The following is a 17955-nucleotide window of genomic DNA, read 5'->3' on the forward strand; positions in this document are numbered from 1 at the left end:
CACAGTGGCATAACAACATGTGCAGTATATGGTAACAAAAGAGGATCCCAAAAGACAACCATCTTCATGGACGAAGGTTATCCATAATGGACAATATAGAATAAGACTAGTTGGACTTCATAAACACAAACCTCACATAACACAGATAATATTCACAGTATCCACTACTAAGGCCTCATAAAATTATGATTTGATAGTTTCCACGACAAATAATAATAAACAAGGTGTGGTGTGGCGGCGCTGGTGGTGAGTGACTAGGCGGGCGGTGGGGACGCTCGCTTAGACCCGTGCAGGCTTTAGTACCCCCACACTGCATAGCTCTCACCACCACGCCCACCCACCACATGCTCATCAACACTTCTAAGACAACAACAAATTACTGATGAGCTAAAATGTTTGACGAACCAGGGTTATATTACCATTACAATCAGCCTCTGTCACAGTAACTAATGTCTCACTGAACACTGATGTCGAGCTAGGCTGACCAACAACATATATTATTGCCTTCTTTCATCACAATAACAATAATTTCATATTTTTTATATAGCATTTAGGTGTTCATATATATATATATATATATATATATATATATATATATATATATATATATACATATATATACATACACAGATTTACTGTATATATATATATACAGATATACTGTATATATATATATATATATATATATATATATATATATATATATATATATATATATATATATATATATCACCCCTGCTCTAGACTGCTTGACTAATCTCCTAAAATAAATTAGCAATAATAGAAAAACTGAGAAGAGAATTTTCAACTTTCTTTTATTTTCACAAAAGTTCTCTAATGCTCATGTGAACCAGTTTCTTCTGAGATATAAACGCTGTTTATGATATCTGTTAGTTCTTTTGGAAAATTCAACTCACCTGTGACTTCCTCCGCTGATTATCGTATTTATGAGTTCGACTGCATAGTACAAATGAGGCTGAGGAAAAACATGAGTGATATTGTCCTCATCATAAGAATGATACCCATATGTATATATAGTCACCACAGTGGTAACTAACATGAATACATAGTCACCACAGTGGTGACAGAAGTGAGTAGATAGTCCACAAAGGAGACAGAGGAACACACTCAATTATCATTGACAGCTCGGAAAATAACAAAACATGAACATTGTGTATAGAACAGAAAAGCTCCAGAAAAGTGGTCACTGTACAACATGGAGCACCATCACTGTTTTAATCTGGTACTGCAAACAAGTTATCCTTTAACTATATACTCTGACCCACTTGACCTATCCCATCCATAGAGATTGTTTATTTTTTTAATAACGAGATATTATTCACACACATACAGGTGAACTGGAAGCAGTTACATATATATATATTAATGGAGGAGAGGAGAGCGCATAGTAGCTCAGCTGGCAGAACCTCCGCCAGACAGCTCCTCCTCGTACTGTTTCCTGAAGCAGTCGCCGACAGGAAAGAAGTCCCAACACCGCTGCTGGTACATATTCCACACGTACGTCTCCTGCCCCGTGTACTCCGTGTCGTCTTTGTTAATCAGATGCATTAAGAAGAACCTGGTGGAGGATGAGAAGTTATTAATTGCAGATTTCCTCCCGTGTCATTACCTGGGTGTTTCTCGTGTCATTACCTGGGTTGCCCCGTGTCACATTTCTAAGTGTTTCCTCCTGTGTCATTACTCCTGAGTGTTTCTCCCGGTCATGACCTGGAGGTTTCTCTCCTGCACATTACCTGAGGTTTCTCCCGTGTCATGACCTGAGTGTTTCTCCCTGTGCCGCCATGTGAGCAGCCCCATGTCACTACTTAAGTGTTTCCTCCCGTGTCATTTATCACCTGAGGGCTTCCTCCCATGTCATTACACACTAAGTGTTTCTTCCGTGTCATTACCTGAGGGTTTCCTCCTGTGTCGTTACTTTAAGTGTTTTCTTCCCGTGTCATTTACCTGAGGGTTTCCTCCCGTGTCATTACCTGAGTGTTTCCTCCCGTGTCATTACCTGAGTGTTTCCTCCCGTGTCATTACCTGAGTGTTTCCCCCCGTGTCATTACCTGGGTGTTTCCTCCCGTGTCGTTACTTAAGTGTTTCTTCCCGTGTCATTTACCTGAGGGTTTCCTCCCGTGTCATTACCTGAGTGTTTCCTCCCGTGTCATTACCTGAGTGTTTCCTCCCGTGTCATTACCTGAGTGTTCCCCCCGTGTCATTACCTGGGTGTTTCCTCCCTTAGAATAAAATAAATTATTGAAAGGCATTTGGTGCAAGTAAATTTCACACACGAATATTTTTTAACAAACATAATAGAATAAGTAAATGAGTAAACTAAAGGTAAAATTACGATACCTTACGGCAAACAAAAACAAAATATTCATATATCACTGCAGACAAGTTATATATATATATAAAACTGTAGCCTGTAGTCCACCCCCCTGACTTCACCTTGCCCTTCCATCTGCAAATTGACGCTAGCGGTGTCGGAGTGGGGGCTGTGCTCTTACAACCCGACCCAACCACTGATGTCCTTCACCCTGTGGCATACTACTCCGCCAAGTTGAAAAAGCATCAGAATAACTACTGGACCATAGAGAAGGAGGCCCTGACTCTGGTGTTGGCAATAAAGAAGTTTGAATGTTACCTCCAATCTCGCCCACAAACCACCCTAGTCTTCACCGACCATAACCCGCTCACGTTCATCCAAACCAACAAGACCTCCAACCAGCGAATCCTCTGCTGGGCTCTCCTCACCCAGCCCTATAATTCATCTACAAGTCCGGCACATAAAGGGTGTGGGCAACCTGATTGCGGACTCCTTATCCCGAGCTCCAGTGGAAATGCAGCAGCTACTCTCCAGACTCACCAGGTAATCACCTCCTTCGCGCCCGCGCTACGGAGGTCTTTGGAGGGGGGGGGGGTGTGTTACGAACCACGCCATCTATTGTGTCATGATCTACCTACCCAGCACCACGAGCAACGCCATCTAGGGACGCGACCCGAGTATGACTAGTCTTAGTCACCACTTCGGGTTTCCCTTCTCCATATCCTGGTTGTTGCGTCACCTCCTCCAACTCTTCCTCATCAGCTCCGGATCGAGGAGAGTGACTACCTACCATCTTCAATACTCAGCCTTACTCGTCAGACACCTCAGCACCGCACTTGAGTATTTGTAATCCTATATTGCCTCCCACCTCCACTTGCTTCAGATTGTTGTATGTTGTATAAATATGTATATACTGTTAAGCCAATGTTGCGTATGTTTAAGCTAAGTATGGTTAAGGGTAATTTATAGGAAGCTGGATATTTTGTTGAGGAATTTAGTGCACTTTATTATACACAACAAAAACTCGCATCCTTTGTCTACCCTTTTATAGTCGGATTGTCTTTGTTTGTTTAAGTTTTTTTATTGTTGTTGCCCGTTGGGATCTGGGTAGACTTTTAACTATGTTCTAAATCCCCAACTCGTAACAATATATATATATATATATATATATATATATATATATATATATATATATATATATATATATATATATATATATATATATATATATACAGTATATTGATAAGACACACAGGAAAGGGGAACACTGCAGCACCTTAGCTTTCGTCTTTATTCATAACATCTTCAGAGATAAAAAAAATCGCTATGTAATGAAAATATTTTCCCCCATTTTATTACACTGTTAATAAAAAAAATTATTTATCACTGACTTAGTTAATGTTACTCTTCAAAACTACCTTTCTCTTTTACCAAATCTTTTGCATCGTTGCGTCCACACAAGTACATTCATTCTAAGTTAAGATTTATTATACTTACATGTAGTTGGCTAAATTATGCTCCTTTAATACATGCATATCAAAGCCGTGCGGCACCGCGTCGAAGTAGTCGCTGCCCATACCACATATGAAGCAGTTACTCTCGAGGTTCTCCTTTACAGACTCCAATTGATCTCTCAGTTCACCAAAAGCATCGATGATCAGACCTGTGAGGGGATACAACATGCTTTCTGAGGCTCCCGAGTGTGATGTCAAAGTTGCCTTAGTCATCAGTGTCGCAGGATAATATATTACAGCAGAAAGGAAAACAATTTAATTGCATAGATGAATGGTAGTCTACAGTATGATGATTCTGACCACCCTGCTGCATCATGTGAGGAATTAAGGTGTCTAGGTGATGTTAGAAGAATGTGTATTTTTATGACATTTGGATAAATACAAGGAAAAAATAATACTCATAAGACAACATCATCATATTGTAACCAAAAACATTATATCTCACAAAAATAGGTGAGGTAAACAAGAGGAAGTAAACACAGCATTAATTCAACTCCCAAGAATGTTCAATGATGGAAGTTTGACCTACCCTGAATGATAGCCAACAGAATGACGATAATAAAGAAGAAGAATGTGATGTCGAAGATGATGCGATAAAGTTCGTACTCGTCACCGTCTGGCGCCTCGATCTCGTCACCAATACCACCACCAGCTCGAACGCCTTTATACAGGTGGAACACGAAGCACTGCAAGTACATAAAAACCTCTTACTTCATTCCCTTTTAAGCTGTACATTAATTTCTGTGATAACTACCCAAAAATATCTTTACGATTTTGTGTAAGACAATATGACACAACGGGGAAAGGATTTTGACAGCCTTACCGAGACAACAAGAGTCGCGGTGTTAATTTTAAAATTTATCGGACCCCTCCGGAAAGATGCATTTTGGAGCGATGTTACAATACTCCAGGAATAATACAGAAAGTCAAAAGATTTACATGACAAAACATAATATAAAATTAATTACACAGCTGATTAACAGGAATAATGATATAGGACTTTCTTGCACCAATTTTCTTGTTTTAAAAGTGTCATGTTAATTTTTAATTCCTCTAATTGTGGTTTCTCCGAGACAAGTGTGCTCGGTCGATCGTTTTGAGACAAGTTAGTACAGTATATATTATTGTAGTATTTTTTGTGTGGAGAACGCCGCTAGGTTTTCCATTTCCAAATTTCTTTTCAGTCCTCCTTGTTCTTCTTGAAATAGTTTATTCACCTAACTCTTATTCCGATTCCCTTCTTTCATAAGTCTTGTTCCATTTCATTCTTTCTTTTCAAAACATCTCTCAATCATTACCATGTAACTTTTGTTTAAAACTATAATTCGAGGATTTAAAAATAGTTAAGCTTAGCCGTAACATTACCACACCCTTTGACACTAGTTTAATCTAACTTCTGCCAGCTTTGTTGGTACAGGAAAGGTTGCCAACTACTATACAGATGTTTCGTTTCATGATATTTGTTTACTCGAATACACCTTATTGTTTCCTTCATCTTAGAGCAGAAGTTTTGCATGTAGAATTATGCCACACCCACATTAATGCACTGTATGCAAGTATTTTTTTTTATGAAAACAGCTTTGTTGGGGGTTCTTGGGCTTACATGATGAAACTCTCTGAACTTGCATGATGATTTTAATGAATCTTTATCAATCTATCTATCTATCTATCTATCAATTTTTTTCTCGATTTCTCAGTGACAGCTTGGCAGGGGTACAGCACTGACCGTAAGCATGTCGTGACACTTCTGGTCGACAACATCATCTTCCTCAGAGACATAAAACTTCCTGAAGAAGTTAAAGGCGATGACAGTGTAGCAGTAGACGATGATTGTCAGCAGCATGCAAGTCAAGATCAACTGTAAGGTAATGGAGAAATATAATTTAAAGTTACAATCCAGCAAACCCAAAAACTAAGGCTACAAGTAACTCAACAAGTAACTTCAAGTGAAACAAGAGGGTTGTACTTCTCTTAGTTGATAAAGGTCAGTAACTCATTTCTTTATCCGAATAAAGTTCCCGTTGATAATCTTTAATTGAGATGTATGTATTTTAATTATGTCTACATATTTTCCATTGGTGAAATAAACTGAAGACGAGGAACACACCTGTTTGCCATTGTGGGTGACGGACTGAAGGATGGTCTTGAGCGAGGGGATGGAGACAGCCACATCCAGCAGGTGAGCGGCGAAGAAGAAGTAATTGATGTTGCCCAGCACAGAGAAGGTCAAGTACCACAGGTTGTACAGGAATTGCTGAGGAGGTGACATACAGCTTTTAAGTCATCTCTTGCACTCTCTCTTTCTCTCATATATCTGTCTATCCATATCGTGTGTATGCTTGAAAATTTTGACAATTCTTAAGTCATACTCAAACATCCTCCGACTACATTATATCAATTGCGGTCATAAAACTCTGCATTAAATTATTTACGTCAAAAGCATGTCACTAAACAATTTAACTTCTTGGTGATTGTTAGGCCGAAACATATTTTCTAGGTATTGGAAAAAAACGTCTTTAGTAACCCAGAAAAATAGAAAAAATACACCAAATATCAGTATACAAAAAATACAAGTAATGAGAAATTCGGATTGCAAAACGAATTAAATGTTCCACATGTCGTTACAAGAAAGAATTGCCATATTTGCAACATTTTGACCCCAGATCTTTAACCAACGTACTATTAAGGAGTACCTCTCTCTCTCTCTCTCGGGAGAGAAGTATCTTTTTAGTATGACCACAACACCAAACAAAGAAAATCACTTTAATTTTACTAATATAATATGCAGTTAAAAAATATTTCTGGTAACACAACAGGGAGGAAATAAAGCCAGAATAATGTTGATAAGAAGCACTTAAGTCATATTTATGGAGATACAACAATATAGAAATAAAAAAACCAATACAGATGATGATAATATAAGTGACAATGATCATAATGCTAAGGTACTGATAAAACATACATTATCTGTGACAGTGACTCCAGCCTTCCACACTTGGTACCTCCAGTCTACTGAAGTTATGCTGAAATGGTAGAAAAAAGTGAGGTTTACAACAGGATCTAAACAGACATGTATATGACACACACACACACAGACACACACATGCACGCACGCACGCACGCCAACACACACACACAAAAGCACGCACACACACGCACACACGACGCATGCACGTACGCACACACACGCACGCGCGCACACACACACACACACACACACACACACACACACACACACACACACACACACACACACACACACACACACACACACACACACACACACACACACACACACACACACACAAATGGTTAATAACTGCCTAAGTTTAAATTCTTTTGAAAAATTATAAAGCGCAAAAGTCGGGGAGAAAGGTCAGGGAAGAGCCAATAAGAGAAAGTGAGAGGAGCCAGGGAGAGGAAGTTAAAGATAAAGAAAGGAGCCAGGGAGAGAAAGTTATAGATATAGAAAGGAGCCAGTGAGAGAAAGTGAGTGAAGTCAGGGGTTATGAATCATGTGTCCGAGAGAGAGAGAGAGATGAGCCTTGGGGGGGGGGGTGAGGGAAATCAACAACATGCGGCAGGGAGAGGTGAGAGAGGAGCCAGAGAGAGAGAAAATGAGATGAGGCAGTACTCACTAGCCAAGGATGCCTGTAGACGCCTCCTCCTGCTTGAAACTCATCGTTGTCTCCATCCCCAGCAGGTTGGAGATGGCGTCGAAGTCATAAGTCTCGCTGTACTTTTGACGCACCTTCTTCTTGACGAACTTGTCCCAGTAGTTGTTGGGGAAGCTCCTGCAGGACACAACCACAACATGACGCCCCGTCGATATTGATTTATATTGAGTAAAAATGTATATATAAACTTTCACCAAGGATCACACACAAATTATTAATAAACATGTACACTATACAAGTGATATACATCGCCTTCACAGTTCTCGAGCAATAGTGTTTAGTGTGAAAGTTTATATTCATTAACTTTGAATTATGAAGTGCTAATCAAGCAGCAATGTTAATATCTTGGGTGTAATCGTGGACAAATACACCAATTTTTTAAAGGGTGGAGACTTACTTAGCAGAGATGACCAGCTTGTCCCAATGAGCTTTGATGTCGTCGTCCTCGGGCTGTTCAGCCACGTAGACGCCGTCAAACTCGAGGCGACGAGCAACATCCTTCTCACGCTTGAAGATCACCAGCGGAATCTGCAACAACACAAAACCAGCCGAGTGTAGAAAACTGACCTGCCTAGTACACGAAAATAAGGTAACATGGTATCGTAATCAATGGGTCACATCATCGTATTCAAGGTGATTAACGTGCTAACCTTGAGGTGGTAATAAGCAAGCAACATGCAAAGAGCGACGATGCTGTGGGTGACGGAGAAGAGACGGATGACGTGGGCCAGGTAGAAGTAGCGGTCGTCCATGTGGATCCATTCTTCAGCCTGAGGAGACATGAGAGTGAGATTCAACACACGGACACCACGACGGCTATGTTATAGTACAACCATTGTATTCACGAGTGTTTGAGTCTATTGTTCAATGCCTGTAAAATTTTTCTCTTATGTAAAATGTACTGAGACCAATAGCCATAATGGATAAAATTTCAATAGTGGAAAAATGTATTTAGTACGTATGAATTTACTGAACGCACTTAAGCTTTTACTATTACTGATCTTCACAGTTCTTAACTTCGACAGTTCACCAAGAATACAACTCACCTCTTCGTCCTCGTCTTCGTCGTCGTCATCGCCGTCATCCTCGCCGAGAGTAAAGTTGCCAGAGCCAAGTTCTTCCGCGTCGTCACCCAGCACCGCCCCGTCACCAGACCCCAGCAGGTCACCAGAGCCAAAGGCGAAGGGATTGTGAACTACCACCTCTTCCTCTTCCTCCTCCTCGCCAGCCAGAGCTGAGGCCTACAGGTGGTTGTGACAGAAAAGTTAAGTACTATACATCATAGTAGAGTATAAGATTATCAATTACAAAGGCTCACAGACAACATAGAGCGAATTAGCCTTGGTTGTGTTGCTCGAGTCTTATCAATATGAAGCAGCTCACTAAGGTAAGCTGTTTACATAATTTACATTTTCTTAACCCAAACAACTTCAGAATATCATAATGTCACATCACACTGAAGCATTAAGTGAGAGAACTGGGTAATGTACAGTCTATAACATAGACGGTGATGTTAATTAAATGTTTTTGTGAATGTTCTTTCAGGATTAAAATGGTGACTAACTTGTGTTTACTCAAAATTCACTGAGGGAAACTTTTAACAATAATGAACTCCTATGGCTGATGACACTCCTGTAACATACCTTCGATGCCTAGGTGCGCGTGAAACGTATATGCAAATAAAACTATGTTAAAACGGCTGCCATAGTTTTATATTAATATCACTGAATATATAACTTTTTCACACCAGCATGTACATATTGAAGAATTGCTGCAAGTCACTAGCTTTGTGTTGACTTACCTTAAAGAAGAGCAAGATGAAGTTGATGCAGAAGGCAAGCACGAGAGCCGCGTATTTGAGGTTGTAGAAGTTCCTCGCCAGGAAGCTGACAATCCGCTTGTTGTAGCTGCTTAAGTCCACCTGAGGGAGAGTGACTCACTAAGTCCTGTCTGTCTTATCTCACCATAGTCTCACTCAACTCACTCCAAGATAAAGTTTAGTTAATACACAGGGTTTATGCTGCTTCCTGCGTGAAAAAATAATTATGGTATCACTTTATCCTGTAATGAACCAAATAGGTTTAGGGAGATGACGTATAATATTCTTGCCTATAATAGTGAACTAACATAAGTGTCTCCATTTGAATGTTTATGACATAAGTAAACAATGGGAACAAACTATAATTTCTTAACCTAGTTTCACCTTACCATGAGATTAACAATCCTCTGCAGCACCCCAGAGCTGGGAGGGGTATAAGTACCCGCAGGAAATGTTGGGGTTGGGGGTCGAGCTGGGGTAGCGTCTGAGGGATGAGGTTGTGTGGGGGAGGGTGGGGAGGGAGTCAGCTGTGATGGGTCAATATGTGACGGGTGAAGAAGTGATGGGTCTGGGTGCAGCAGTGAGTGTCCGTAGAGGCTGTGTTCAGCGAGAGAACTCTGGAAGGGATGTAAGAGTGATGACTCTACTAATAGAGACTCAGGTGACGTTACTCTAAGTGCAGTAAGTTGTGGGTCGGTGGCTTGTAAGGTTTCGGGAAGAGAGATAGTCAGTATATGTTCATTTTCTGTATCCACAGTGTCACTAAGTGGTGGTTCAGAGGAAAAACTGACTAACTGGGAGGTGGAAGCTTGTGATGAAGGAAGTGGGAGAGAAGAAGACGCATGTGCTTCTTGGTCAACCTGTGAGATGACACGTCTCCGTAAAGTACAGGTAGGTGAAGTTTCTCTGAGTTGTATTGAAGTTGTTAGAGACTGATCGGAGGTTGTCAAGACTGTGAAGGAGTGTGATGACGGAGGCGGTGACGGGTCCGATAAATGACCAAGTGACACTCCTGGCGCCGACTGGGAGTGAGTGATCTGTGTTGGGGAGGAAGCTCTTTGACTACAAACAAGACGGGAATGCAATGATTCATCAGAAACAGTCGATGATGGCTGCAGAGCGGAAGGAGAGCTAAGTGGGGTGGTCTGTTGTAGTGCATCTCCTGATGACTCCGCTGCCGCGACAATCGAGACGAGAGTTGCTTGGCATAAACTGGTGGGTGTTGATTTGAACGTTGTTTCTAGACCTGAAGGAGGGCTTGAGAGGGACGGCACTGATGATGGAGAAGTGGAATGTCTTGTTCTAGAGGCAGCCTTAGGTTTTGTGGGAGTGTGCTGTAAGCTGCGGTGTTTGTCTGTTTCAGTCGTCGTGGGTACGGACGTAAATGGTATTGACTTAGATGAGAGAGATAATGAGGATGAGAGATGAGAGGACAATGGACTAGAAATTAGAGAAGAGTGTTGTTGAGTGTGGTGGTGTTGGAGTGAGGACTGGTGACTGAGAGAGTGAGTGACGCCCCTCGCTGGGTCATGACGCAGTGAAGGTAACGTCACGCTCTTCCTCACTCCTATTGTTTCGTCACCTGGGGAAGTACTCGAGCTGAAGATACCAGTGGAGGTAGACGTGTCTATGGTGGCGTCTATCGTACATGTGGAGAAGATACTGTCCTCAGGGATGGTAGGATGTGTGGAGCGAGATAGGAAGATAGAGGTGGGTTGATGGGGGGGACCGGGGCGAGATGGAGAGCTAAACAGTGGAGGAGAGTGATGTGGTGACGTGACAGAGGTACTGGGTGTGGTGGGAAGGGTGTGTGGTGAGGAGGGCGGGACAGGTTCAGGGCTGGGGGCAGAGGAGTCCTAATGAGCGGCATGTAAGGAAAAACGCCATGTGTTAGATGGTAGGTACCTTATGTAATTATATTATGTCATATTGTACTTAACACCAGGATGATTCAACAGATCATCATCATGACATGACCACAAAGTAACAGCATCACCTTCATCAGTGATCGCCGTCACTATCAACCAATGGTAAGGGAGGGAGTTTTGGTACACACACCCAGGACTACGGTGGCGTGACTATCGGCCTGTGGTGATTGAATTATGGAGAAAGTGATACCTTGCGCCTTGGTCACTAAATAGTGATAATTGTCAATTAGCGATAACTTCTATGCATTTCTATTTTATAAACTTATGGCTGGCCAAAAGCGATAACACAGATCAGAGAAATACATATAATTGAATGGCTTCATATAAAACCTAACCTAACCTACTTTATGTATAAATTGGTTATTGTATGTCAGTAAACGACGTCTTTCATAAAACAGAGCAAATTTCATCTACTTATTACAATAAAAAATTATCCAGATTTGGCAAAAACACATTTGCCTTTTTAAAACTTAATCGGTGATTATTCCTATTTAGCTGTTACCAGAGGAAGAAGTATGCCATAGTACAGGTACGCCTGAATACGGTGGCGGGAATAAACACGTGCTGGATTGCATAGCCCCGCCCCTACTGCTGCTGACGAGGCCGAGGTGGATGGACAACAGTACAGTTGGGTATATAGGGGGAGAACCATTCGGCCATGCCCTAACCTAACCCCTTTGTGATCACCTTCCCCTCAGCTGAGCCGAAATTACTAATTACAAGCGTGTGTAAACATAAAATATAAAGTTTAAATAAATTTTTGCCTCACTTTCTTTTCGCATCATTTGGATATGAAAAACTGTTCCCGCGTCTCGATGAAGCTGGATATCTTTTGTTCTTATCTACTGTAGTCTGCATATTCCATATAGCCAAAGAGCTGTCTACACATACACACAAAATATACACAATACAGAACCAGTCAGTCATGCTAGGCTGGTGGTGACGAGGAATCAGTCAACCTGACTGGTACTGAGCTGATGGGGAAGAGTGTCTGCAGGGAACCATCTACCAACAGCTTATACTAACTGAAGTTTAACCAACCTAACGTAAAAGAATGCACTTGCACTCATTACCATAAATGATGGATCTCAGCTAAACTACTCCTTACATAATAGAAAGAAGGGGGGCAGCATCTCTTGCCTGGACTATTTCCAGGTAGCCAGTTGACGGTAGTGAAGAGCTACACAGGAGAGTGGTGTGCTCGTCCCCGGTGATGCTTCAGTTTATGAAAAAAGAAAGTTTCGTCTATTTTTCACGATAATCCCAGGACTAACGAGTTGGATTGAGTGTGCTTGATAATGCCTCGTGCACACTTCTTGAAAAAAAGCTACGGCTGTTTACATGACTGCATGTTTCACCTATGTGTTCACTCCACAATTTATATTGCATAAACTCTTTTCTGAAGTGACACATGGAATAAGGTCCAATCTAAATGGAAGCTGTGAATTTATACTTCTGGCATTCTTCGGGCTAACACTTCTATACAAAGTTGTCATTACTCTTGGATCGCTTCGTCCAGCTCATCTGATTATGACAACTTTCAGAATTCATGTCATGCTTTAGAGATTCATGTTAAGCTAATTAATGTATGGCAATGTTCCCTCACACAGCAAAAATTGAACCACAGTCAGGAAGGTATTGCACACAATGGTGCTACTGTTTTCTGACTTAATAATAAGGAAGCATGTCTCTTTTTTATATAATAACTTACCGGAAAAGTCGCCACAGTAAGTGGTGACGGTGGACCTAAGTAGCCACACGAAACTATCCCCCTAGGCTATCCCACCTATAGTTTTACCATCATGACGCTACGTGAGACTAATCTTCAACTGATCCATAAACGATAAAAAATGCAAATGGTCTCTGACTCTACTTATAAAGGTTGTTCGATATTTAAAGTTTCTGAAAGCCATAGTAATGAGCCTATATTATAACAGTAACTACTGATCCAAAGGAGGTGGTGGTCAGGTCACCTCACCTGGGCAACTGGGGGAGGTTCAGCAGCGGCGGCTGAAGGCTGCACCTCGGCCTCCGCCATGGCCTCCTGCTGGGCAGCCTCCACGGCCTTCTTCTCAGCAGCTCTGTGGTGGTCAAACACATGGTTAGTATCAGCCGCTCCTCTTCCTCTGTGTCATGACTCATCACAACAAACCATTTCTCAGAGTACTTACTACTTAGGCAGTGAAGATAAGAAAAAAAGAAATCGCTATATAGTATTAACATATACATCATGAATGTGGTTTACTGATAGAGACAGCTCAACTTGAGCCAGTGACGAGGCGACCACTGACTGGTGCGTAAAGGTACAGGAACTCACTGCCTCAGTCACTTACCTCTGCAAACAGTGACACTCCGTCCAGTATTAGTGTGGGGGAAATATTCTGTCTTTAAAATTGTAACAGCCCATTATGTTCAAGTAATTATAGGGGTTTAAATATTTAGTATATAAGGAGGGATGTATGATTTTAACACAGTTTCGTCTTGTTTGTGTTTCAATTTCAAATTATGAAATATCTTACTCACACCTTGGAGGAAAATTTTTACTTACGGTGTTAGATGCCGGGGCGTTGGTAATTGTAGTTAAAACATCAGTAAACAAAAGCATATCTTGAACACCATGAACCCTCAGCCTCAACATGCAGGCAGCTGAGAAATCAACCAACGAACGCGGGAGTAAGACATATACAGATACACTGACAAAAGTAAACAGCGGGGGAAGACATGCTGTTACAGGAACTGGAGTTGGGTAATGTATGTAAAATAAACATGTACTAACGCATAGTCTAATTCCCCGGCGTCTCCTGCAGTCCTGAGGCAACAGCAAAGAAAAATCAGGATACATTAGTGACCTTGTGAAACAAACAGCAGCAGCAGTAGCATGAGTCATGAAGCACTACATAAGCGAGTCACTACTAGAAGCGGGTGTCAAGGTTAATCTACACATCGCTTACTCAACATCCAAACCAACACATCACAAGTAGTGAACATATTGCGGCTATAGTAACTCACTGCATCATTGTCAACAAAGCAGAGACACTGCAACGTTATCAACACGCTTCAGTGCCTCGCTACAATATTATCAACAAAGTGCAGTGACTCAACCATCTGGTAAAGTTAAAAAAATAAAAAATAAATAAATAATTAAATAAATAATATATATATATATATATATATATATATATATATATATATATATATATATATATATATATATATATATATATATATATATATATATATATATATATATATATAACAAAGAAGTATGTCTGTGTTTGTTTGTTTGTATGTATGTCCGCACGAGAATCTCGGAAACTACTTTACCGATCTGTAGTGATGATGGATATTATATGTAGCGATGATGGGTGGTGTTATATGTAGTAATGATTAGAAAATAAAATAATAACAGTTTAATGCTAAAAAAATATACTTTGCTGTACCGTTGAAGTGGAACTTACATACACCGTTAATGAACTATTGATGGAAGAAGAAGTTTTGGGGACTGAACAGTAGTTGCAAACAGGGAGTTGCTTAGAAAGACAGACTACTCAGTTGAAGTTCTGGTGAATTTTCTTGAAGAAAATGAGCCTCACCTGGTGCCTGATCAAGCGAATGCTTATGAACAGATCTTGCAAGCGATACAAGCGGAGCAGGGAGGTATGATCTTTCTCGATGCACCTGGCGGGCCAGGAAAAACATTCCTGATCAACCTTCTGTTGGCCAAAGTACGTCATCAGGGGAAAATTGCTCTTGCTGTGGTATCCTCAGGCATTGCTGCAACACTACTAGAAGGAGGACATACTGCACACTCAACTTTTAAACTGCCTCTCAACCTCGCTCACAATGAGAATCCAGTGTGCAACATCAAAAAAGGATCGGCAAAGGCAAAACTCTTAGAAAAATCCAGCCTCATAGTCTGGGATGAATGCACTATGTCTCACAAGTTAGCGTTTGAAGCATTGGACAGGACCTTGCAAGACATAAGAGAAAAAGACCAGCTCATGGGTGGCATTACAATGGTCATTGCTGGAGACTTTCGCCAGACCCTACCTGTCATTCCTTGAAGCACTCCAGCTGATGAACTGAATGCGTGCCTCAAGGCATCATACCTTTGGAGAAGTGTTCAGACACTCACCCTACCCACAAATATGAGAGTACATCTACAAGGAGAATCAGGATGCTGGACGGTTTGCAAACCTTCTATTACAGATTGGGAATGGAACTTTCCCTGTTGATTCAGAAGGACAAATAATCATTCCTCAAGGATGGGGAAATGTTGTAAAGTCCTCAACTGAGCTCACTAACATGGTCTACCCAAACATTATCCACCACTACAAGGATCACAAATGGCTGCGTGAACGCGCAATTCTGGCACCAAAGAATGAAACAGTGGCTGAAATCAACATGACTCTGCTCAGGACAGCTTCCAGGCAGTGAGACCTCATTCAAATCTGTTGATATAGTAATCGACCAGGACCAAGCAGTCCAGTACCCTGCAGAATTCCTTAATTCTTTGGAGCTCGCTGGAATGCCTCCTCACCACCTCACTCTCAAGATTGGAACTCCTATAATGCTCTTAAGAAATCTTGAACCACCAATCCTCTGCAATGGCACAAGACTGGTGGTGAAGAACATGATGCCACATGTACTGGAAGCTACAATACTGACAGGAAAAGCTAAAGGAGAGGCCGTTTTTATACCAAGGATACCACCTCATCACCACTAACCTGCCATTTGAGTTCAAGCGACTTCAGTTCCCGTTTAAAGTGGGCTTTGCCATGACCATCTACAAAAGCCAGGGACAGTCCCTAAAGATGGTTGGCCTAAACCTGGTGTTTCCTTGCTTCTCTCATGGACAGTTATATGTTGGATGCTCCAGAGTGGGAACTGGCAAAAATCTGTACATACTTGCTCCTAATGACAAAACCCAAAATGTGGTCTACCTTAATGCACTACAGTGAGACAATGTGGAGCCTCCCGGAGGGTGGCGTCCTACCGTGGCCTCAGTTCCATTTAACCTGTCAGTATGTTTCTTATTCACTTGTCTATTAACCCCTTTCATTATTTTTTTTCCTTAATTTCTCGTTTTTCCTTCAGTCAGACAACATTCACACAAATAAAATTCTCTCATCTTCCAACAATGTATCATCACTTAAGTCTCGTCCCTCCTTCTCTCGTCATGTGACGCAGTAAACATAAACATTATCCTCGTCCACCAATTAATGACCTGAACATTAGACGTGACTCATCTATCATAAACTTTCAGTTACGTAATAGCAGTGGAGTCTCTTCTCTGTTCATCATTATACAGTGAAAGACATGAAGTACAGGGCAGTAGACAGCAGTATACAGTAAACTACCTACAACCAACACAACAACACAGATCAAAAGCATTATAAAATATCTTTGCAGCCAATAAGCTGAGGATCCCAGCACGGACAGTAATATGAAAAGCTGAAAAAAAAAGTTTCTACAGTACACCTGTCTACTATAACGGTGCACAACTCATAGGTACAGACAAGACGGACGTGTTGGCTCCTACGAATGGCAACATAGAGCCTCTCGGCCACCTACTTGACAGCAGCAATGGCCTGCTCTGGGGTGATGTCGTCCTTGAGTTCGGCCAGAGCATCCAGCATGGGCTTCATCTTCTCCTCATCCAAGGTGTCTTCTGGCTTGGCCTCCAGCGAGAGTCTGGAAAGAGACAGTGGTACGTGATGAGGTTGAGTGAAGTAAGCAACACTTTAACCTCAACACTACTTAAGGTAAACCCGAGTATCTTGGGTTTAGTTAGTAATTTTATGTGGCTAAAATAATGAAAATTAACTGAACATGGAACAGGAAAAAAGAAGTACAGTGCATGGGAGACCTGTTCTTGATGCACGACTGAATGACAACATTTTACAAAGGTGGCAAGCCATTGGTTTAACCAGAAGTATAGTGAGAGTGTTAGAAGATAACTATGTAGAGGTGAACAACATTGAGTAAAGCACAAGGGCGAGTTACCTCGTAGGTGTTGACAATACTCCAGATTGTGTGGCACGTTATCACTAGTTCTCGAAAGCCAAGGTATGAAAGTTTGATTATGTTCCATAATACTGTTCCATATAGCCTTCACACAAACAATTTTTCAGTCTATTACTATTTTCCACGCTGATGGTACAGAAACTGTTATGGGTAATAGGTACCTTAATGGAGAATAAATAAGTCATTGTATTTACCTGTATTTACTACCTTTTAACCCCCTGAGTGCTTCCACTGACAAGATCCTCGTAGCTATCATCGGGTTAAGAACAAAGCTCAATAACTACCAATAGTATATATCCCACTACCTAATAGAGATTCAATTATCAATATGTAAATTATCTCATATAGGAATTCGTCTACCAGTTATACGAAATAAAAATCTGGTGAATTTGTTCTTTTTTTTCTTACTCCTTAAGAATATCAATGATGTTTTAAAATGCCGGTAAGTAGTGGAGGTCTTGTTGTACTGTACCTCTAAACACGTGTTATTTCGTTGTGTGAGGCAGGTGACAATCCCTTCACTTACCTGGAGACCTACTCAAGAGGCCACGATTGTTCTGCCTTCTACAACACACACATCTACCATGAGGCCACAACACACACCTTCCTTGAGGCCACAACACACACCTTCCTTGAGGCCACAACAAACTTCTACCAT

The 17955-nt window shown here is 41.2% G+C and overlaps 1 protein-coding gene across 1 annotated transcript in view; it reads right to left on the reverse strand.

The window, feature by feature from the left end:
• Positions 1-705: 705 nt before the first annotated feature.
• Positions 706-17955, reverse strand: part of LOC121879297 (ryanodine receptor-like) — a gene marked incomplete at its 5' end in the record, with an annotated part of 109180 nt that continues 91930 nt past the window's right edge. The window contains 15 exon segments of the mRNA XM_042385894.1: positions 706-1579; positions 3830-3995; positions 4376-4532; positions 5573-5704; positions 5954-6100; positions 6809-6869; positions 7485-7640; positions 7921-8051; positions 8174-8293; positions 8570-8764; positions 9325-9444; positions 9732-11198; positions 13249-13351; positions 14047-14079; positions 16845-16964. Coding sequence (XP_042241828.1) covers positions 1414-1579; positions 3830-3995; positions 4376-4532; positions 5573-5704; positions 5954-6100; positions 6809-6869; positions 7485-7640; positions 7921-8051; positions 8174-8293; positions 8570-8764; positions 9325-9444; positions 9732-11198; positions 13249-13351; positions 14047-14079; positions 16845-16964 — 3274 coding nt within the window.

Source organism: Homarus americanus, unplaced genomic scaffold, assembly GCF_018991925.1.
Source record: "Homarus americanus isolate GMGI-L3 unplaced genomic scaffold, GMGI_Hamer_2.0 scaffold16894, whole genome shotgun sequence".
In the NCBI taxonomy this organism is placed as follows: domain Eukaryota; kingdom Metazoa; phylum Arthropoda; class Malacostraca; order Decapoda; family Nephropidae; genus Homarus; species Homarus americanus.